Source organism: Arachis ipaensis, chromosome B8, assembly GCF_059453495.1.
Source record: "Arachis ipaensis isolate K30076 ecotype BB chromosome B8, ASM5945349v1, whole genome shotgun sequence".
In the NCBI taxonomy this organism is placed as follows: domain Eukaryota; kingdom Viridiplantae; phylum Streptophyta; class Magnoliopsida; order Fabales; family Fabaceae; genus Arachis; species Arachis ipaensis.
In genome coordinates, this window is record NC_142443.1 from 132,988,561 (window position 1) to 133,011,613 (window position 23,053).

Genomic DNA, 23,053 nt, shown 5'->3' on the forward strand with positions numbered 1-23,053 from the left:
CATCATCTTCTTCTTGATTCATTTTCTCATAATTCTTCTTATTTCACTCTCTTAAGAGGAATAAAATAAAATAAAAAAGAGAAGAAAAAATCAAACAAAGAAGAATAAATAACTGCAATATCACATGAGGAAGAGGAGGAGGAGGAGAAGAAGAAGCAAAAATAAAATGCAGCAACAGTAACACCAATAGAAGAAGGAGGAGGAGGCCCACGAAGAAACATGAAGAAGATGAACGGCGTGATTTCACGCGCATGTGGTATGAGTGAGTTTTGTTGGGTTTGGGCCAACTTGATTAGACTTGATTACCAAAAAGACTTAGATGTGTAGCGAGACTGATACTTAAATTGGTAAAAATTCAAATACATATGTTATTTTTTGAAAACATAAACGTTATAAAATTCAAAACTTTATTTATTTAGAAGTCAGGAAGAGAATTAGAAAAATGAGTGAGGACTTCTAATTATTTTTCATAAGTAACAAACGACTTTTGTATTTAACAAATCGTTTATACATTTTATCCAAATTTTTTTTTTGTCCACGGTATCTTCCAACCTAACAGGTCAAGAACTAATCCGTTGCGGATCTAACATTTTATAGGAATATTTAGATAATTATTTAAAAAGTACACACAAAAAGCCAGACCAAAATTTGATTTGTAGAAAATTTTCATTTTTTAAAAGCATTATTGGGCATTGAACAAAAAAAATTGAAACACTCTATTTAGTATAAAATTACTAAATTTTAAAGATAAAAATGTCTCATTTGTCTAATTATGTTTGTAAAAAACCGTATCAAATTTCAATATCAAAAATATTTTTTGAGAATATATATTCAACGATTGAATATTTTTATCGCATTTAAAAATGTTTTTATGACATTTTTGTCATTAAAAAAACCCGAATATTTTTGTTAGTGTCTTTAAAAATTCGAGAACAATTTTAAAAGTTTAGCCGAAAGAAAATGACAACGTCACCAGAAGTGTCTCCAAAATTTAGGATTTTTTATTTAAATTAAATAATTATATTATTTATGAAAATTTAAAAAGCACAGAGTATTTACGATTTTGTATAGCATACCACATTTCTAGTACTATGATTTGAATGTAATTACGAGCATATCCCGATGACTGAACACCTGGAATACAACACAGATGGAGAAACGGATACTGAGTACCAAGATATGCCTGCAGAGAAAAATGAATCACAGTACGTTCATAGTAAAAAATGGGGTCATAGTACCCAAAATGCATGCATAATAAAAAATGGGGTCACAGTATTCGAGATACGTGTCTAATTATCTAGGTGTATCTGCAATCTAGATAACTAAGAGAAAAATTCTATATAAAGAACTTCCTAGCTCAACCATTAGTTGCATTACATCCATATCTCTATTCTCTATCTTTATCCTTCTTTTTTGTATTCATGGATAATAATCAATTTTTTTGTTGTAATTTATCCCAACGGGATAATAAGAAACGGTGAGAAAGGAGTGATTTTTGAATCTAATTCAACTGTGATTTGCGTACTTATTGTGTTGATTCTCTACATGCGCTAAAGACAGTCTTACTGAGCAACAAATGGGCAATAGATTCCAAGGAAGTTGGGCTTGTTGTATATAGATTTTTATGAGCACTTTCAAGTGGTAGATTTACTAACAAATTATTTTAGCTCGAAGCCAATCAACATGTGAGAGTAATGTTCGACGTACATGTTAGGCTAATGCAACATGTGATGGAGTGGTATGCTGTTCGTGACGTGGGTGGTGGTTGTGGGCCGTCCTCTTCGAGGCCGCAAGTAGTCCTATTGGATGCAAGACCGATTCACTTCGCCAACCTTGTGATAGTGTCGAAGAGGATGGCAGCGAAAGTGATTCGGATTATGTTGGCGAAACCGGATCGTCCAACAAGAGTGATTCCTCTTATGAGAATGTGGCGGAGACTTCCACCGGTGAGGGTGATCGGTTTCTCTTGCCTTTTTCTTTGGCCATTCCACAATTATTAGAAGTTTCAAGTCATTATTACACTTGAATTTGGATGTAATGGCTGGATGATCCTTTCAACCCTGGCGACGGGGAGGATTACAATACAGATGGTGGTGTGGAATTTCGGGTGCGACATATGTTCAACAATAGTGATACTGTTTTGATGACAGTGAAGAAGTACAGTATTGGAAGAAACGCGAAATATAGAGTTCTGGACTCAAATAAGCTTAAATACTATTGTCGTTGCAAGCAATTCTTTATGGGTGTCCATGGAGTCTTCATACAGCAATTCGATAGGATTTAAATTACTGGTAGATTTTCTCCTTTATCCTTTATGAAATTAAATGTGTATATATTGTATACTAGAAGCTGAGATCTATGAGTAATTTTGTAGGGAGGTGTATAGATTTGGTAGACCACATACCTATTTGGCGGACCACATATCTGTTTGGTGCTAACCATGTCTTAGGACCATGCTTAGTTGGATAGTAGTTTTATGTGTAAGGTCATCCTGCCAATAATACATGCTCAAACCAAAAACTTGTACAGCCAAGTTATCCTTAAACCAAAAATCTGCTTCAATTCCTTTGACTTTGGTGGCGACCAGTTGCCAAGCAAATTCTCAACTCACTCTCATGCGGTGTATCCATGGTACTACTAGAAGTCTCTGGTGCAACTCCCAATCGACTCGCTGTCAGTGTGCATACCAAGATGGTAAGCAACATTTTGGAGCGTAATACTGTCTTCACCCTACGGAAGGTGAAAACTATAGGTCTTGGACTTCCACCACTTCACAAATGTAGAGAACAAGACATTGTCAAATATAAAATTCCTCAACTCTACTACATGTTCAAATTCAACCTCCCTAATATAAGATAATAGGACGTGGCAGGAGAATGGACAAGGTCATACGGCGTGACAATAGCAATCGATACCTCCACAATAATAGCAACATTTAGTCTCACAAATTAATCTTATCTAACCCATTAGATAAGTAATATTTATTGTATTTAAATATTCTAAAATTAGTAGATAAATAATTTTGTTAATAAAATATTTTATGTCATGAATAATATATTCATATAACAACATTAATATTAATTAGTAATATCCTAAGTATTAAATAAAAAAAACAGGAACTTCAAGTAAGTTTTAATTATTCATGTTCGGCTATTCTAACGTAACTAATGGTCTTTTAAATAATCTCGATTCAACGATTAATTAAAGTAAAATAATATGATCTAACATGTATTTTATTAAAATAATATATTTATTTAATTTCACTAATATATTTATTTAAATTAAATAAAAAAAATTTTAACTAGCTATTTTAATACGTACTCTAATTATTTATATCTTTTTATGCTAACATGTTGAATAAATTAGGTAAGTATTATTACTTCTAACCAACTCAAAATACCTAATATGTTAACTAACTTAATAAAGCCTAAATATATAAACTAATTAATTACTCAAAATAAAAGAGACAAAACAAAAACTAATTTCATAATCCAATGCTCCAATAATGTGCCACATCACATTTAGTCGATTGATGTCTCCGTCGCATATATATTGTGTACTTTAAGTATTCGAGCTAAAAGTGTTAAAAAGTTACTAAAGTTTGCAACTAGAGGTGAAAACAGGCCAAACCAAATTAGGTTTTACTCTTAATTTATAATAGAGTATATTGGCCTAAACTTGATATGTAGTCTGGTAAAGGTTTTTTTAATGAGTAATGAGCTTGACTTATTGTCAAATTTGGCCTAACCTAAAACTTGTCAATAGGTCTATTTTTTTTAAATAAATAATTAAATTTAAGGTATAATTTAATTTTTAAAATTATAAGACAACAAATTTATGGATAATATTGATACAAAAAATAAAATATCGATAAATAACTATTATTGGTTAAAAATGCAGGTAGATAATTAAGGAGATAAATGATTTAATGGATAAAAATATTTTAATATTAGAAAAGACTCAAATTCAAATCCTTCTAATTATATTTTTATTAGTATAATAAAATTCTACATATATACTCGTAATTGCGTTCGAATCACCATACTTAAGATGTGATACATTTTGTAAATTTATAAATATTCTATGCTTTATGAATTTTCGTAAATAATATAATTATTTAATTTAAATAAAAAAATTCTTGAAATGTATATGCGAATACCCTAAAAAAATTGAAAACATAATAAAAATAATCAAATACATATATTATCAAACAGGACTTTATAGGTCGAAATTTGATACGTTTGTTTTTGTAATTTGACGAAAATTTTTTCAAGAAAATGAAAAATATTTGTTGCTCCATTTTTTGTTTGAATATTTTAAATCATTATCCAAATGTCTAGCAAAAATTGGATCAAATACACTAGTTATTGTCATTACAACTTACCAAAAAAATTTGCGCCTTTTAGTTATTTTTATCGCTTTTTTGAGTTTTTTTTTTTATTTTTATTGATTAAATACTTAAATTAGTCTTAAAAAATTTCAAGTCGAATGATTTAATTCTCAATAAATTATTATTATCTAAAAATTCTTAAAAATTACTTATAAATTAGTTTTTTTGTTTATCGTTTAAAAAAATTATTTTATAATGATATTTTTTGAAACCTAGTTATTTCGTAAAAAAAAATGTTAAAAATTTATTGGACTAGCATATATAAAAATTTGATGAAAAGAGGAAAGACCACTCTTTGAGATGATATTTCTCAATAACTTGTACCAAATAAAAATTTTTTAGGCGTGCCTGAAATTCATTAGTTTTAGTTTTTAGAGCATTTCTGTTAGTTTAACCCTTTAACCTCTTCTGTTAGAAAAACCCTGATGACAAGTGACAACTAACCCTACTCTCGCCGTCGCCGTCTGCCACTGCTCGCCTCTGCTTCGCCGCTTTGGCCTCTCCTCGCCGCTGTTCTGCTCTGCTCGTGCTTCTTTGTCGCCGCAGGTAAGCTCTTTTTCTTTGTTCTCTAATTGATTTTTTTTAATTAGTTGATCCAGGCATTTAGTTGCTGATAGATGACAGTTAATTTAAGCATTTAGCAAGTTGTTTTACCAGATTTCTGATTGCTGATAGGTCTTCTGTTCTAAAATAGTCTAATCCTATACTTGGTAATTCTAACTTACTTGAATTCCGGGGTTTGCTCAGCTTGCTTGAAAAATAGATATGATATGATTTTAATTTGTTGAGGTTCTAAGTGTTTATCATTTCCTTACTCCTGATTTTAGCTACAATAGTCAATACTGAATAGGTTATTGAATTTAGAATGCCAAGTAAGGTTGTGTCCTTATTTGTGATCTATTGTGGTGTCTTTTACCTTAAATTAAATATATTATTTTATTAGAATCTGGCTTTACGTTGATTCACTTGGTTGGACCAATGAACCTTTAGCTTGACATCCAGTTTTTGGAACCTATTCTTCAGTAGTTCTAAGTTTGAACTGTGTTATAACTTCCTGTTATTTTTTCTTTCAAAGATGAGCGAGCTTCTCTTTGATGATGTTTTCAAGGTAGAGAACATAGACCCTGACGGTAAAAAGTATGACAAAGGTAGTCCTCTTCTTTCCTTCCTTTTTGTATATCATAAACTTACATTCAATCACTTGTTTGAAGCACAAGTGCACAACACCATGGTTGTTTATTATAGCATCATCAATCATTATTGTGGCTTTCTTAGTTGATTTTTCATAATTTTGGGGTCTGATTGCTTTGACTTGGATATTTGGGATTTATTTATGAAGGTTTAAGTTCTTCACTTTATGTGCCGGTATCAGATTATCAGCTGAGTAAAATTGTTGGTAAAAAAAATTGTAGGTTTAAAATAATTTGTTGGCTGAACTTACCCAAAAAGATGTTAGGTGAAACTTCTCATGGATACAAGTCACATTACATAATAATTCTATTCTTAAATGTCGTTTTACATGTGTTGTGTTTGTGTTTATGATCCTTGTTGAATTGTATTTTAGGAGATATGTTATTTGTACTTATTTTTGCTTTGTGTTTATGATCCTTGTGGAACCTATGTGGGATGTGCTCCATGCTCGATTCAATGGTGGAGGCATGTGTATTGAATTGGTGTATGACGATGAATGAATAGATAACACATTTCTTATATTCTAGCCAGCATGGTGTCATATGTGTTTTTGCCTTGTATCTCTGTGCCCCCCCCCCCTCCAGATAATTTGTGTAATTTAGTTGGTCTGAGCTTTGCAGTTTCATTTTTCTTGCTATTGTCTTGTATTGTAGTTTCTCGGATTGTAGCACAGAGTGAGAAGCGTGACATGCACATGCTATTAGATGTGAATACAGAGATCTATCCAATGAACAAAGATGAAAGATTCTTGATGGCTCTGTCTCCTTCTCTTGTTTTAAATACCAAGGTAGGCTTCGATCTCTTCTCACTTTATGGTTCTCTATTTTTTGCTTTACAGACAATATAAGCACGACTCTGTTATTTACTTAATAATTCATCAAGTTCTCAGCCTTTCACACAATGAAACTTTGTCGTAAGTTGGGCCTAAAGAAAACAGACTTGCGGTTGAACATAATCTATGGAGCTTTCTTCAGTTGGTGCTAGCTATCTTGTCTTTATCTTGGTATTGGTGTTATTGGATTTGTAAATTAAATTAAATAACTCTTTCTGAAAGATTTTTTTTTCATTGTGTGGTTAGCACCATGGCCTTAGATGCCTAACTAAGGTAATTCAAATAGTTAAATTGAAAACATCAGAACCACAAGAGATATTTGTCCGGTTCTCTTCTATTTGTCTTAGTCACTTCTTGTTAGCAATATATTGATTATTGATTCGAGGATGTATCTAGTAAACTCTTTGGGCGGTATAGATGAAAGCCTAAAAAGAAAAAGACATTCATCTTCTGCCTTCCATATTTCTTCTGCATGATTCGGGGAAAGAAAATCAGAACTGCTCCGTTGAAGGGGAGATTAATCATGGAACCACTGTGATCTAATCTTCATATTTATTGAAGGATTTTATGGTCCATTAATTTATGGAGCGATAGAAAAATGGAATATAGCTTGATCCAATATTGTTAACAATAGTCATATATCAAAATCATCTTTATTCTTATGCAAAAATGAGTGACAAGTAATTGGTTCTTGGTAGGGTGACTTTCATTTGTCTTGAAAGTATCTAATTGTGCCTTTCCATTCAATTGATTTTTTCTCAAGGATGGTCCAGTGCCAATTCAAGACAAGTTTGAGTACATCATGCATGGAAGGCTGTATAACATTACCAATGATGGAAGTTCAGAGGCTGACCTTGAAGTGTATGCAAATTTTCACTTATATTTTTACTTCTTGTTCCGTCTTGTCCCCATGTAAATATTGCAGTGTTAACTCAAATTGAGTTCTATTGTCAAAGTTGAGCTTCTGCAATAGTAATTTATACATATGCTAGTATACTACTGTTTTGCTAAATATTTCAATAAACTATATGAGAATATAAGGGTATGCTTGTGAGTTTCAATTTCGGGGGAAAAGGACTGAAGGGAAGGGTCTGAAGTGTAAAATGGATTAAGGTTTACACTTCACGCACCCTAGTACGAGTAGCCCTACTTTGTATTGGTGTTAAATTGTTTTTCTTTAAATTTCAAACTTTGAATAAATGACCATTTGTACCCATGAGAGATGAAAACCCTGATATTTGTATCCATGATAGCTTGAAACTAAACTTATACTCATGATAGATGTCCTCTATGTGACAAGTGCTCTGGTTTGGATCTGAGCTTGGTTGTGGGAATCCGATCCTAGGTGGCACTCCAACCCCCCAAAGCCCTATCTTACGTGAATTTGAAGCCCTATCTTACGTGGAACACCACCACCACCACCAACGCCACCACCTTCGAAAGCAAGCGACTTTACAACAATGACACTGTTCTATTCGAGAATCTCGCCGTCGGGGACTCCCAGGTTTGCGCCACGGTTGTGGGAACCGGGACGGCGTCGTGTTGGAGAACTGGTAGAAGCAAAGGTTCCGACTTTTCATCTGGGTTGAACCGGTTCGCATCCATATCATCAGGGTTGGGTTTTTCATGTGGTATTTTGAAGGAAAGTTCTCGAATTCGGTGTTGGGGAAGTAACGCTTCCGTTGCGGATTCCATAGAGTGAGTTTCGAAACGTTTCAATGTTGAGCATTGTGGCTGGCGGTTCACACCTGTGGTTTGAATTCAACTGGGTTTTTGGTGTGTAAAGGAAGTAACAGTTTTGGGCAAATTGAGGTTCCTCATCAAGGTGTTGCTTTTGAGTATTCTGGTTTGGCTCTCGGTGATTCTCATAGTTGTGCTATTAGAAGATCCAATGGTTCTGTTTTTTGTTGGGGTGGCAACGGAATTTTCAATGCTAATTTCACAAAAGGTGTGTCTTTTGAGGTTATTGTTTCTGGATCTGATTTTATCTGTGGATTAACGACAAGAAATTTCTCTGTTTGTGTTGGGGTCCTGGTTGGTCAAATGGTTCTGATTCTGATTCTGATGTTGTGGTTCCTTTTTTGTCTCCGATTCTTCCGGGGGTCCTTGTGTTCAATCTTCTTGCAGTGAGTGTGGTATCTATCCTCAATCTCAATACTTGTGTTCTGGTTTTGGTAACATTTGTAAGCCTAGGCCTTGTGGGGCTCAAGTGCCAGTGATGCCGGCTAGGCCTCCTGCGATGGTGCCATTGCCGGCGGCGGCGCCATCTTCTCGGTCAAAGACCTTGCAACAGGGTTGTTGGCATTTGCCATAGTTGGATCAGTGGGTGCTATTGCTGGAGTTTGCACTCTGCTTCATTGCACTCTGCTTTTTTGGGGGTTGGAGTGCCACCTAGGATCGAATTTCCACAAACCAAGCTCAGATCCAAGCTAGGGCACTTTTGTCACACGGAGGGCATCTATCATGGGTATAAATTTAGTTTCAAGCTATCATGAGTACAAATGTCAGCGTTTTCATCTCTTATGGGTACAAATGGTCATTTATTCTTTAAACTTTTTTGTTGTTGTTGAGTTTCTTTTTGGAATCTTTTGGTTTTAGTTGGTTGGATCTAACTGATTTGCTTTTGACTTAATTCAGGGAGGTATACGCTTCTTTTGGTGGGCTGCAGATGATGCTAAGAGGTCATGCTTCACATTGCGTCAAGTTTGCAGTTGATCAGAAATTGTTTATACTAATCAGGAAGATTGAAAGTTGAAACTCATGATGAATTTGATCAGGGATGAAAAGATACAATTTTGTTGCGGTTTTTCTCGTAGGAATTTATTTCAAAGGAATAGTTAGAGGTTGGGTTTTGTCACTTTTGTGCTTGGAATGTTTTATCTCTAAGTGATTTTGAGTTGCTTCAAAAGCAAATTTATTTTGAAGTTCTTGAGGTTTTTATCTATATCTATTATATCTAATGGAAGTACGAGAAGAGTTGGTGACTTGAGGACAACTTTCTTTCTTAAAATATTTTTTACTATATATAATTAATATTTTTATTTCTAATACTTGAATTCAAAACCTCATAATTATGTACGAGATGGATTGTGTGGAAGTGTTTAATTTTGTTACTAATCACTAAGATGATTTTAGGTTTATTGATTCGTCAATGTTTAAAATAAGGGATATCATGCATTGAAATTGGTGTTTCGTTTGATTATGATTGATGCAAACACGGTGACTGACACTTTGGTAAAGATGGCAATGAGGTTACAACTTCATCAACTGGAGTCCTTCTCTTTGGAAAGAGTTTAAAGAGTAGTCTTAAACAGAACTGTCTCTCTATTTAAAAAGTTCTTTTGTTTTTCTTATTTTTTCTGTTTAGCTTATTTAAGTCACAAAAAATCTCATAATTAAGTTATAAACTAGATTTAAATCTTTCCATTATACGAAACTATAATAATTTAATTTTATATATAAAATGTTATTTAATAAAAAAATCTTAAAAATTAATCTTAAATCTAAATAATTGTAAATATATTATACATTTTAGTGTTTGAAAAATTCATCGCCTAATACATATGTTTAATAAACTTATATATTATTGTGCAAGAATGAAATGCAAATATAAATATAATGTTTCAATAATTAAAAATAACATCCGTTTTTTCATGAATTATGATATTATGTATTTTCTAATTATTATAGTTAAATAATATTAAAAAATATAAATTGTTAAAAACAAAAGTGATATATAAGTGACAAATAATAACTAATTGATAAACATAATTAGACCAAAAATAAAAAGAGAAAACTTAAAAACATTTATAAGAACATTATACATTATAGTATTTTAGATGTTTATCACTCAATATACAGTGAATAAATTGTTTAGCAAATTACAATAAAAAGTTATAGTCATCAACTAAATTTTTAAATAATTGTGTAAAATATTTGTACAGATAGAAGAGAAAGAGTGAGAGACATAAGATTATATTAGAGGAAATAAATAAGATGTGTGAAATGAATGTTAATTTATATAGTAAATATGAGTAAAAGTGAGAATAAAAAAAGAGAATAAATAAAATTTTATTTATATTTATTAAAAAAAAATAATATTATTACTAAAGACATAAAATAACCTGCATAAAAATAAAGAATAAAAGATATTAACAGGTAAAACTAAATACTACGTAAGAAGAATAAAAAGTGATATGATGATAGAAAAATTATAAAATGGCAATTTCGTTAAAATATTGACCTAATAATATTAGAAGTTACCTAATATGTTAAGAGTTTATTGTATAAATAAAACATAGACACATTTCGGACACCACACTCATTGACACTCGTTCGACACGCATGTTTTTCATGTCTAAAATGTGTCTTAATAAAAGATAAAAAAATGTTCCGTCCATATTTGGACACATCTAAATGTCATCATTTCAGACTTATTCTTAACTTTTAAGTACTTTTACTTTTTAAATAATAATAAATCGTATTTTTTATTTTATAAATATATATTATTGAAAATCGGTAAAGTATATTTTTTGTTCTTAAAGTTTGGCAAAAATTTTAAAAATATCTTTAAGTTTTATTTTATTTCAATTTTGTTCTACAAGTTTTCGATTTGCATCAAATATACTCTCGACGGCTAAATTTTTAAAAAACTTAAGACCAATCTAATAATAATACATTTTTTTATTTGCTTGTATTGAGAGTTGTTTTTATGAAATTATTATTGAATTGGTCTTAAATTTTTTAAAAAATTAACCATTAAAAAAATACAAATAAAAAATTTTTTGAGACAAAATTAAAACAAAATAAAATTTAAAAATATTTTTAAAATTTTTATCAAATTTTAGGAAAAAAAAAAAAAAAAACTTTACCTGTTGAAAACCAACATTTTAATCGTAAGAAGATCAAAAAGCGAAAGAACAGAACCTAACTAGCCCTCATCAAGAAAATTCTTGAATCAGAGAGCTGAGGAAACTGCGACAGCTTAAAGAGGAGAGACTGGCTTATTATAAAAAACCAGATCATTTCTAGCAATCCAAATTCTCCATTGAAGGAAGCTACAGAAACAAGACTGTGTTCATCCGTTGCTGCTTCCAACCACAATGGTTTGTTCCCTTCTTTTCTGTTCCTTTTTCTAAAGCAATTTTGTGTTTTATTTTTTGTTTATACTTTGAACACAGTACTAAGATGGCAAATTTAGGTTTTTCCTTTTTCAATTGGTTGCAGGCTACCCTCGCCGATTCTTTTCTTGCTGACCTCGATGAACTCTCTGATAACGAGGCTGAAATTCCGGTGAATACAATATTCTATTTCTTATCTATCCGAAATAATTTTATTTTATTTTTCTATTTTTAAAATTTAAGGATTGATGAACTATGTGGTGCTTTTTCTTTCAGGAGGATAATGAGGTCGATGCAGCAGATATGGAAGAAGATATCGATGGTGACCTGGCTGACCTAGAGAATCTCAACTATGATGACTTGGATAGTGTTTCCAAGTTGCAGAAAACCCAGAGATACATTGATATTATGCAGGTTAGTTTGTATACAATAGTTTCTGTTATTCTGCAGTTGCCGAATTGCCAGAATTGGGATATACATTGCTACCTTTATATAGTTGACATTGAATTCTTAATGCTTCTAAGCTTTTTGGTAATTGCAGCTGAAGCTATTGACTTCATACTTCCTCTACCCCCCAAAAAAAAATTGTTGTATATGCAATATTGTTGTTTTTTCCCTCTCCGTTTTTGCCTCCTATCCTTCTGTGCCTATTACTTTACACCATTATCTTACTTTTCCCCCTTGATTTAGTATATAAGGCTTGTAACTAGGGCTAACATTATTCGATCGTGGCAGAAAGTGGAAGAAGCCCTTCAAAAGGGTACAGATGTGTCAATTCAAGGAGTAGATCTAGAAGATGATCCTGAATACCAATTGATTGTTGAATGCAATGCCCTGTCGGTTGACATTGAGAATGAAATTGTGATTATCCACAATTTTATTCGTGATAAGTATCGCTTGAAATTTCCAGAGCTTGAGTCACTGGTTCATCACCCAATTGATTATGCTCGTGTTGTTAAGAAGATAGGAAATGAAATGGATCTTACTCTTGTTGATCTAGAAGGGCTGTTGCCTTCCGCAATTATCATGGTTGTCTCAGTTACAGCGTCAACTACAACTGGCAAGCCTCTACCAGAAGATGTCCTCAGTAAGACAATTGAAGCATGTGATCGAGCTCTTGCTCTTGATTCAGCAAAGAAAAAAGTTCTTGACTTTGTCGAGAGTAGAATGGGGTATATTGCACCTAATCTTTCTACTATAGTTGGGAGTGCTGTTGCAGCTAAACTCATGGGGACAGCTGGTGGTCTAGTAGCTCTAGCAAAGATGCCTGCCTGCAACGTTCAGCTTCTAGGTGCCAAGAAAAAGAATCTTGCTGGGTTTTCCACTGCAACATCTCAGTTTCGCATAGGATACATTGAGCAAACAGAAATATTTCAGACTACTCCTCCTCCTCTTAGGATGCGAGCGTGCCGACTCCTGGCTGCAAAGTCTACACTTGCAGCACGAGTAGATTCAATACGTGGGGATCCATCTGGGAAAACTGGGAGGCATTTCAAGGACGAGATCCACAAAAAAATTGAGAAGTGGCAGGAGCCCCCTCCTGCCAAGCAACCCAAACCGCTTCCTGTTCCTGATTCCGAGCCTAAAAAGAAGAGAGGTGGTCGCCGCCTTAGGAAGATGAAAGAAAGGTTATCATAGTTTTAAACTTGCATATACTGAATTTTCAGGTTGCTATGTTTTAATTTTTTTTCCCTTTTATATTGAATTCATGACCCTACAATTCTTATGACAGATATGCAGTAACAGACATGAGAAAGTTGGCCAACAGGATGCAGTTTGGTGTTCCTGAAGAGAGTTCTTTAGGTAATTTTAACAAAATTTCACATACACAGACAGCACAGTAATCCCGATGTGATTTTTTTACAATGCAGTATATTTGTTATTTGATGAATCTGTCTGTCTATTATGCTGTATAATGTTTTTATAGTGATTGGACAGAGAGAATAAAAAGAGAATTAATCCAGGTTTAATTCCAAGTATAGTAAAAGTTTGAAATGAATACTGCTCTAGCCAAATAGTTTAGTTAATTACTAACACAATCTAACCAATTAAACATAATTACCATATACATGTATATATGTAGTGAATTCTATGATGGCTATTATTATGGCGGTTGTGGTGGCTATGAAATTTTGGCAACACTTAATTCTATGATGGCTATTATTAAGGTCGTATTTTTTTACCATTTGGCAACACTTTTAATTTTAAAATAAAGAAAAAAGTAAATGTCGTGATCAAATTAAAGTGTTGCCAAATAGTAAAAAAAGTGTAATTTAATTTTAGCTACTCTTTTTAAGAGTAGTTAATTTTTTTATAGCCACCATATCCACCATAATACTATGGTGAAGTGGCCTTTTGGGTGACTAGAATGCAGAGAGGTGATTTTGTGGTGCACAGTCTGCCACATTGTTATTTTTAATAATAACACTTTTTAAGCTACAATTATTAGAAGTGTTACCTATATATAAATATATAGTACAGAATGTAGTATAAAAGTCTCTGGAAATTTAGTTTTGTCTGTTTATTTTGTTCTCCAACACTCCAAGTATTTTGATGTTTTAAAAATGATTTGTTGCTTTTGCATTATAGGGGATGGTCTAGGTGAGGGTTACGGAATGCTTGGTCAGGCTGGCAGTGGCAAGCTTCGTGTGTCAATTGGGCCTAGCAAACTTGCTGCAAAAGTTGCTAAGAGGTTAGCCCTGTTAGATCCTTCAATTTTATGCATGTAGTTATGTTTTAATTATTTGATTGTTTTTTGTCACTGGACACTGGATCATCATTCTATTTATTTGACTGATCAACTATGTTTCTGATGGACCTTTTTTTATTTATTAGATTCAAGGAAAAGAATTATGGCAGCAGTGGTGCTACATCTGGTTTGACCTCAAGTTTGGCCTTTACACCAGTTCAGGTTAGTGATTTTAGAAAAATATAGAGGTCAACTTATTGCATGAGACGAGTATTTCTAATCTCCTTAAGATATAGAAACAAAACATTTAGGAGTCAATTGGTTTGATCATTTTCATTTCTATTTTCAATAAAAATGAAAATAAAGCATGAAAATATGGTTGGTTACAGATTCTAAAAATATTTTAAAAAATGCAACACAACTGAAAATGGCATTTCTTGTTTCTGGAATTTTCCATTATAAGAGTTGAAAATGTTTTCAACTCAAAAGGAGGTGATTTCATTCTTTCAATGATCATGTGCACTGTTTGAACTTTCATTACTGCATATGTGTTCCTTTTTCCTTTTTTTAATCCCTCTGTACTACTTTCTCTATTCTCTCATCAAATGTCAAATCCCTCTTTTTTTTTCATCAGGCATATTTTCAACCTTTATTTTGTTTTTATTTGAGGGACTTATCTACTGCTCATTGTCTTAAAAAAATTTCTAATTGACAATTTAGTCATCATTCATCAATTAGAAAAAATAGACATTTTATAAAATTAATTGTTAACTTAAAAAAATAAATTGATTAACTAAATTGTACACTTAATAAAAATATAATACATTAACTGAAAATCTTTTTTTCTTTAGTAATAAATATAATTTTTAATTTTAATAATAAAAAAGATCAATCAAGCATATTTCATTATTTTTCTATTTGGAAATAAAATTCATTTTAGCCGCCAATTGCATTTTCAAAAATCTAAGAATCTGAAAATGAAAACGATTTTCAGAAAATGAAAATAGCAAATAAAAATAGAAATATTTCACAAACCAATCAGCTTATTTTCCTATAGAATACTTAGCATCACTTATCACTGTTCCTGCTGATTTTATCCTTTTTTTTTCATAACTAGCTGGAACATTGTAAATTGCATGAAATGGACACGGAAAGTTATATCCAGCAGAATAAAGTCTACTTAGTAGTAATAATTGAGTTTGCCTGTCAACAAGTATTCTCTTGGTATTGCTGCAGTTGTTACTCTTTAGGTTATTCTTTTCTTGTTAATACCAAATATATTGGTTTTGAATAGATTTTGTGGTAGTTTGGTCAATGAACTTTAGCAAAAGTGTCAGGACTGTTGTCCTTTTGAGTTTCATTTATGGTTGCCTAGGTTTTTTTTTTTTTTTTTTTTTTTTTTTTTTTTTTTTTTTATATAGAATATCCTGAAAGATTGAGTAATGAGGCCATTATGTGATTTTGTTTTGCCTTCATTATTAGCATATTCTATTATCATGCATCTATTTGATGTTTGGTTGAAGTGAAGGATTCTTAGACACATGCAAATAAATAACACACCAATCTCTGTAAAATTGAGTCTGAAAGTACTGCACTCTTGTTAGGCCTCCTGCTTGAAAGAAATACTATATTTATATATATCTGGCCACTATTTAGCATATGGATGATGGACTATTTGATCTTAATCAGCTTCTTAAGCAGAATAACTCGAATATAGTTCATTAGTCTTTCTCTCATTGACGTTTATTGAAGTTTTAAATTCGTGTTCAATATTATTTGCAGGGGATTGAGCTGACAAATCCACAGGCTCACGCACACCAACTTGGTAGTGGGACTCAAAGCACTTACTTCTCTGAAATCGGAGTCTTCTCGAAGATCAAGAGGACTTGAAACCTTGCACAATTACAAACTCTTGCTGTGTCTCTAAATTGTTGCTGCTACACATAACTAGGAACTTGTTGATCTTGATGGATGTTATGTCCAACCCCAGTTGGGAGAGTTACCATAAATATGAGATGGAATTTGGCTAAATATGGGAAATTTGAATTTTTCTCCCATGCCTAAGGATGTTGCTTCAGTTTTGGGTTTGGAAGGTCATCACTAGAGTAGCATTAGGTCTCTGAAGTACATTATGGGAAGCGTCTTAGTTTTGTAATATTTTTAATTTGATGTACATTTCCCCCCAAAATGATATTTGTTTATTACCTATAAAGATTTAGAATGCTGATAAAATTATTTATGAAAAAATAAAACTAATATTGTATCTATAAAAGATGGGTTTGATTGACAAATATATTTAAACGTTTAACGTTGAATTTTCAAGTACTTCTTTTTTATCATCTATCAAGTAGCAGTGTAGCATATTTATCTCACACTTCACTTTACTCGCACTTGTTTTTCTTTCATTTTCTTTTATATCTTTTATATCTGAAATTTTGTTCGTTCTCTATTCACTCGCACACTGTTTGTGAGACACCGCATATCAAACCCGATAAAAAAAAAAAAGGGACAGAGAAAGAAAGAACAAGAGGATGGATGACCATTGATGTTGCTCTTTTGGATTTCCAAACCTTACGTCTTACATTTCTTTATCTCTCTCTATTTCTCTGAGATTCACGCTCTCCTTTTCTTTAATCGAATTTGTTGTGTGCTTCATTAACAAAAACGGTGAAGCCCTAATCCCTAATTGGTGATTCAGCCCCCAACGTCTCTCGACTCTCTTTCTCAGTTTCTCGTCACTCTCTCCTACGAATTCAAGCTCTCGTCAGCTCGTCTCATCTCCGGTCTCTCACCTCTCATCTCCGGTCTGTTACTTCTCTCTCTCGGTCTCGCATTCATCGCTTCACACTCAGTCATCGCTGTCGCTCTCTGTCGTCGCCGCGGCAGAAGCAGCAGGTCTCGGGACTGGTCGTCGTCGTCGCTCTCTGTCTCGTCATCGTCTCGCACTCAGACGCGCGCCTTCCCTGCCCTCGTCGTCGCCGGCAGCAGAGGCTGCAGGTCCCGGTGGGCTGGTCTTCGTTGTCGCCTACTTGCTTCGAGCCTCGCCGTCAGCTTCTTTTGCGCAACCCGATTTGGTGAGTTCCAACAAATTCCCCTGTTGCTGCATCACTGCACTCTGATTTTGTTGCTGAAAGTTGAATTTGATGTTGAAATTTGTTATTGAATTTGCTGAATGTGCCGAAATAATCACTTAGCTTAAGTTTGTTTGTTGGAAAATCTTGAATTTGTTACTAATTGAACCTTGAATTTGGTGCTGTTTTGCTGAATAATCACTTGGTTAAATTTTTTTTTCTCTGAAATTCATCACCGAGTTGAATTCGTTCACTGAAGATTGAATCTATTATTGTCTTGCTGAAATAATCGCTTAGCTAAATTTTTTGTTGCTGTAACTAAATCATTTGTTGCTGAAAATGATTATAGTTGGATTTGTTGTTGAAAATGAGGTTCAAGCTCTTTGCAATTTAGAATAGAATTGTTCAGTTGAATTGTTGTTTCCATACTTTTTGTTTGTATTATTATGAATTATTCTTGGTTTTGATTTGTGAAAGATATACAAATGTAGATATAGATGCAAATCAAAATGAAGGAAATGTTGGTCAAGCTTTAAGTTTATCCTATGAAGATACAGATGCCGAGTTGCAGATCACCCCTTGGATTTGATTACTGATTGTGTTATAGTTTGTTCTCTCTTGTTATTTAAATTGAGAAAGTATTTTCTATTAGTGACTAATTAATTATCTCTTTTTGTACTTTAGTTATGTCTAAGAATTAATGCTTGATTGTTATTATTATGTTTTAATGCTTGATTGTTATTATTATGTTTGTGAAGACATATACTTTTTATTTTTATAATTTTACATTTTTATTTAATTATGACCAGATCAACCGAATAAATTAGTGACCTACCATTTGAACCAGTGATCCGGTCGTATGACCGAGTCAATTACCGGTTCGGTTCTAATAACTGTGCTATTTTCCATCCGCAGTTCTGCGCAAATACTGTCCCCATCCAGAGTCAAAATCAGTGTAGTCATCCACTTCCATTTCACGCCCACACTTTGCCCCATCACTGCTCACCTCCCGTCCATGGCAGAGAGCAGCAAAAAGCGTCGCCGAACCAACACCGACGACCTCCCTTTCAAGAACAAGCTTAAACCAGACTCCACCATCCTCCAAACCCTGAAAGACTTCTCCACCTCTTCCTCCTCCTCTTCCTCTTCCTCCAAAACCCTAACCCTCCAAGACCTCTCCCTCCCCTTCTCCTGCCGTGAAGTCTCCGATCTCAGCCTGTCATCCGTTCAGTCCAACATCGAGTCCCTCGTCCTCCGCATCGCCCACTCCATCCTCTCCGGCAACGGCTTCGCCTTCGACGTCCCTTCCCGTGCCGCCACCAACCAGTTTTACGTCCCGGAGCTTGACCGAATTGTCCTCAAGGACAAGAGTTCACTTCGTCCTTTTGCGAATATCTCGACGGTTAGGAAGTCCGCAATTACTGCCCGCATATTGCAGCTGGTTCACCAGCTTTGCATTAAGGGGATTCATGTCACGAAGCGTGATCTGTTCTACACGGATGTTAAGTTGTTTCAGGATCAGATCCAGTCCGATACGGTTCTTGATGACGTGTCCTGTATGCTCGGATGCACACGGTCCAGCCTCAATGTGGTTGCAGCCGAGAAAGGTATTGCCTTAATAGATCACAGTGTCTTAAATTGCAGTTGCGGTTGCTGTTCATTGTAGAAATTTTGGTGGTTGCAATGTGGATACTCTCAAGTATAAAGTGCAATTGACTATGTGAAGTGTGTATTTTTATTAATTTGGTAGGAGTCAACTTGTCAATTGTGGATAAAAATCTAAATTTGAAATGGTTGAGTAAATTTTCCAATTGCAAGGCATGGAATTGTGTGTATGAAACTTGAAATAGAAACTGTTGCCACGCTAATGTAATTGTGTGATTGAGAGTCACATGTCAATTGTGGTGGTTGTGATTGCAATGTTGCATCTGCATCTTGTTATGAGCATTTTCGGTTTTGTATGAGTTGGGGAGTGTAAGGTTAGACGTTTAAGTTTTATTGACGAAGTTTAACGTGGTAGTATGGACTTGGTGCAAGGGACTATATATTTGAAATTATCTTAAGAGTCTTAGTTTAAGATGTGGTGTTAGCTTGCTCCTCGTTTAAAGGCATGTTCCATATTTTTGGGCTCCTCCTGGCCACCTTAGTATGCAAATTTATATCACTTTTTATATATTCAAACTCATTATGCTGGAATCTTGGGTTGTTTATCATCTTGATTGATCCGTTGTGAGTAGTTTGGTGTAGTTACTCTGGCAATTTTAGCTGACTCTTCTTGTTAGTTACAAAATGCACCTGACTAAGTGATTGTTTGCTCCCATGTAATCAGATTAGTTCATGTGATTAGCTAGTGATTATTTACCTCTGGGTGATTTGATTATTAGGCTTAGATATAGATGCATGTGTGATTTACTACTCATGTTTGTATAAATGACTTGTTATATGCACATTTCATTGCCTAGTAAAATTTTTCCAATTATTTTCACTTGTTTCTTGTGATGTTTATCAACCATAGGTGTTGTTGTTGGGAGGCTGATCTTTAGTGACAATGGAGACATGATTGATTGCACGAAGATGGGTATGGGTGGGAAGGCCATTCCACCAAATATTGATCGAGTTGGGGATATGCAGAGTGATGCTTTGTTCATTCTGTTGGTGGAGAAGGATGCTGCTTATATGAGATTGGCCGAGGATAGATTCTACAACCGGTTTCCTTGTATAATCGTGACTGCCAAAGGGCAACCCGATGTTGCTACAAGGCTGTTCCTGAAGAAGATGAAGATGGAGTTGAACCTGCCAGTGCTTGCACTTGTAGACAGTGATCCGTATGGGTTGAAGATTCTCTCTGTCTACGGATGTGGGTCAAAGAATATGTCCTACGACAGTGCCAACCTGACAACCCCTGACATAAAGTGGCTCGGGGTTAGGCCTAGTGATTTGGACAAGTACAAGATACCCGAGCAGTGTAGGTTGCCAATGACTGAGCAGGATATTAAGACTGGAAAGGACATGTTGGAGGAGGATTTTGTGAAGAAAAATCCAGGTTGGGTTGAGGAATTGACATTAATGGTGAAAACTAAGCAGAAGGCTGAAATTCAGGCCCTGAGCACCTTCGGCTTTCAGTATCTATCTGAGGTTTATTTGCCCTTGAAATTGCAGCAGAAGGATTGGCTATGACCTTTCACAACCTAAGAGCAATGTTTATTGTCTAAGATGCTGACTATGTCACCACCTGTTCCAACAGTTTAGTGATGCAGTAGTATTTATTAATGCTCTGATTAGATTGACTTTGTTTATACTTCTGCCTTTGATCTCCCAGACTTCAACGCATTTGAATTGTTAAGAGTTTCTCTTTATCTTGGTTAATCCTGAACCGAAAGCATCATATTGTTTTGTAGGACTGTAAAAATGAGTAATTGAGTACTAATGCAACTTCAAAATATTGAAAAGGTTAAAAAGACATGTAACTGGAAAAATACTCCATATTAAAACAACTAACTCGGTTTGATTATGATGGATTGATAGGAAGCATTACACTGGGAGTTGATATGTTATAACGAAATTGCTCCTGTTTATTAGCTATAGCATATACTTGTAGTCTTGTACAGTCTGTTATAACTTAACAAGTTGGTTAGGATTTGAATTAGTCATATTAGTTAGTTAGACTATCACTTTGTATATATAAATGCATGATTGAGTGAGTCAATACATAATTCACTTTTACAATCGATAATACCTAATTCTCGCACAATATTCAACACTGTTCTTTTTTAAAAGCCATTTTAAAAAACCAAGCTTGCTTGGGGGATTTGTCATGGCAAGATTATAATAGAAATGAAAAGAAAAAGACTCAGTTTGGTCTCTCAAATTTTGTGTGGTTCAATTCGATCTCTCATCTTAATTGACTCAAATTGCATAGTCTTTTTATATTTATCTAAGAGGTCGCGGATTTGAGTCTCCCTGTATTATATATATATATATATATATATATATATATATATATATATATAGTGAATGCTATCCAACTTCCTCTAAAATAACATGTAAGTTACCATTCATTATGTGTCACATTGTAATCGATCCTTATCTTAACCATAGTTAGCTTATTTTATAATTTATTATTTGAGATTAGAAATGATATAATTTCTTAAAATATCAAAGCTTCACTCTCGTTAATTGAAGCATATTCCACTCCTCCATTCTTTGTTCATCACTTCATCGCATAGATTCGGTCCTTCCAAGCACCGTCGCGTTCGTAAAAAGAAGCGCCAACGTCATCGCCATCTACTGTCCTCCCACACAACCTCTCTTTCTTTAGTGCATCATCCCTTAGTCACGTCGTTGAATTCCGTCGCCCATAACTTCGTCGTTCTTCCCCGTATAGCCAACATCTCTTTTTGCCATGGATCACTGTTTATCCACATAATTAATGGTTAATTTTGGTTATTAAATTTTTTTATTAAAAAAATATATCTTTATTTAATTACGTGATGGAACATATATTTATATGTAAAATATAATATAATAAAATAAATCTATTCAAAGTATTTAAAAGTATAATTAAAATCATGAACATACAAATATAATAAAATTTATACTCCAAACAAATAAACATATTTTTTATCATACATATATTATTTAAAAAATAAATATATTATTAAAATTAATAACAGAAATTTAAAATGATAAAATTCAACTTTCTTACCGTATTTTTTATAGTATTTTTATTTTTTTAATTTTTAATTTATTAGTACTTTATTATTTAATTAATAATTAAACAAATTATTTTTATGAAAAATTATTTTTTGTATTATATTAGAGAAGAGACCAATATAGCAGTTTAAAAAATAAATTATATAAATATTTAAGAGATATATATGAAATACATACCTAAAATAAATAAAACAGACAAAATGGGAGTACTATTGAGAAATAGAGAATTATTTTTGTCTGTTTTATTTATTTTAGACATATATTTTATATTTATCTCTTAAATATCTATCTATATAATTTACTTTTGTATTTAAAAATTTTAATATTATCTATTTTTTATTTAAAAATTATTTTTACATTATTTTTTAAACTGTTATATTGGTCTCTTCTTTAAGATAATACAAAAAATAATTTCTCATGAAGATAATTTATTTAATCATTAATTAAATAATAAAGTACGAATAAATTAAAAATTAAAAGAATAAAAATACTATAAAAAAATACTTGTAAAAAAGTTAGATTTTATCATTTTAAACTTGTGTTATTAATTTTAACAATTTATTTTTTTAAAAATAATTTATGTACGATAAAAAATATATTTTTTCTGATTATATTTTACATATGAATATATGTTCTATCGTGTAATTAAATAAAGATTTGTTTTAATAAAAAAATTTAATAACCAAACTAAACATTACTTAGGTATGTATTTCATATTTATCTCTTAAATAATTATACCATTTATTTTTTAAACTGTTATATTGGTATCTTCTCTAATATAATACAAAAAATAAATTTTCATAAAAATAATTTGTTTAATTATTAATTAAATAATAAAGTACTGATAAATTAAAAATTAAAAAAATAAAAATACTATAAAAATACGATAAAAAAGTTGAATTTTATCATTTTAAATTTCTGTTATTAATTTTAATAATATATTTATTTTTTAAATAATATATGTATGATAAAAAAATATGTTTATTTGTTTGGAGTACAAATTTTATTATTATATTTGTATGTTCATGATTTTAATTATACTTTTAA

The 23,053-nt window shown here is 32.7% G+C and overlaps 3 protein-coding genes across 5 annotated transcripts; all 3 read left to right on the forward strand.

The window, feature by feature from the left end:
* The first annotated feature begins 4,680 nt into the window (after window positions 1-4,680).
* LOC107614074 (DNA-directed RNA polymerases II and V subunit 8A) lies at window positions 4,681-9,553 on the forward strand. Its single transcript, XM_016316300.3, has 5 exons — window positions 4,681-4,936; window positions 5,466-5,538; window positions 6,235-6,368; window positions 7,177-7,274; window positions 9,051-9,553. The coding sequence occupies exons 2-5, from the start codon at window positions 5,466-5,468 to the stop codon at window positions 9,166-9,168; spliced, it is 423 nt and encodes a 140-aa protein (XP_016171786.1). The 5' UTR covers window positions 4,681-4,936; the 3' UTR covers window positions 9,169-9,553.
* A 1,736-nt stretch (window positions 9,554-11,289) lies between these two features.
* Window positions 11,290-16,494, forward strand: LOC107613334 (U4/U6 small nuclear ribonucleoprotein Prp31 homolog). Of its 2 annotated transcripts, none has more exons than XM_016315290.3 (8): window positions 11,290-11,518; window positions 11,640-11,705; window positions 11,810-11,947; window positions 12,269-13,161; window positions 13,266-13,336; window positions 14,123-14,225; window positions 14,369-14,444; window positions 16,005-16,494. In XM_016315290.3, the coding sequence occupies exons 1-8, from the start codon at window positions 11,516-11,518 to the stop codon at window positions 16,110-16,112; spliced, it is 1,458 nt and encodes a 485-aa protein (XP_016170776.1). In that variant the 5' UTR covers window positions 11,290-11,515; the 3' UTR covers window positions 16,113-16,494. The 2 variants fall into 2 exon arrangements, with proteins under 2 accessions (XP_016170776.1, XP_088352463.1); XM_088496337.1 differs by having other exon boundaries at window positions 11,330-11,518; window positions 11,614-11,705.
* Window positions 16,495-16,615: 121 nt separating this feature from the next.
* LOC107613301 (DNA topoisomerase 6 subunit A) lies at window positions 16,616-20,751 on the forward strand. Of its 2 annotated transcripts, none has more exons than XM_016315247.3 (3): window positions 16,616-17,296; window positions 18,209-18,900; window positions 19,809-20,751. In XM_016315247.3, exons 2-3 carry the CDS (start codon window positions 18,309-18,311, stop codon window positions 20,468-20,470), a joined length of 1,254 nt encoding a protein of 417 aa, XP_016170733.1. In that variant the 5' UTR covers window positions 16,616-17,296; window positions 18,209-18,308; the 3' UTR covers window positions 20,471-20,751. The 2 variants fall into 2 exon arrangements, with proteins under 2 accessions (XP_016170733.1, XP_088352464.1); XM_088496338.1 differs by having other exon boundaries at window positions 16,840-17,296; window positions 17,785-18,900.
* The last annotated feature ends 2,302 nt before the right edge of the window (window positions 20,752-23,053 follow it).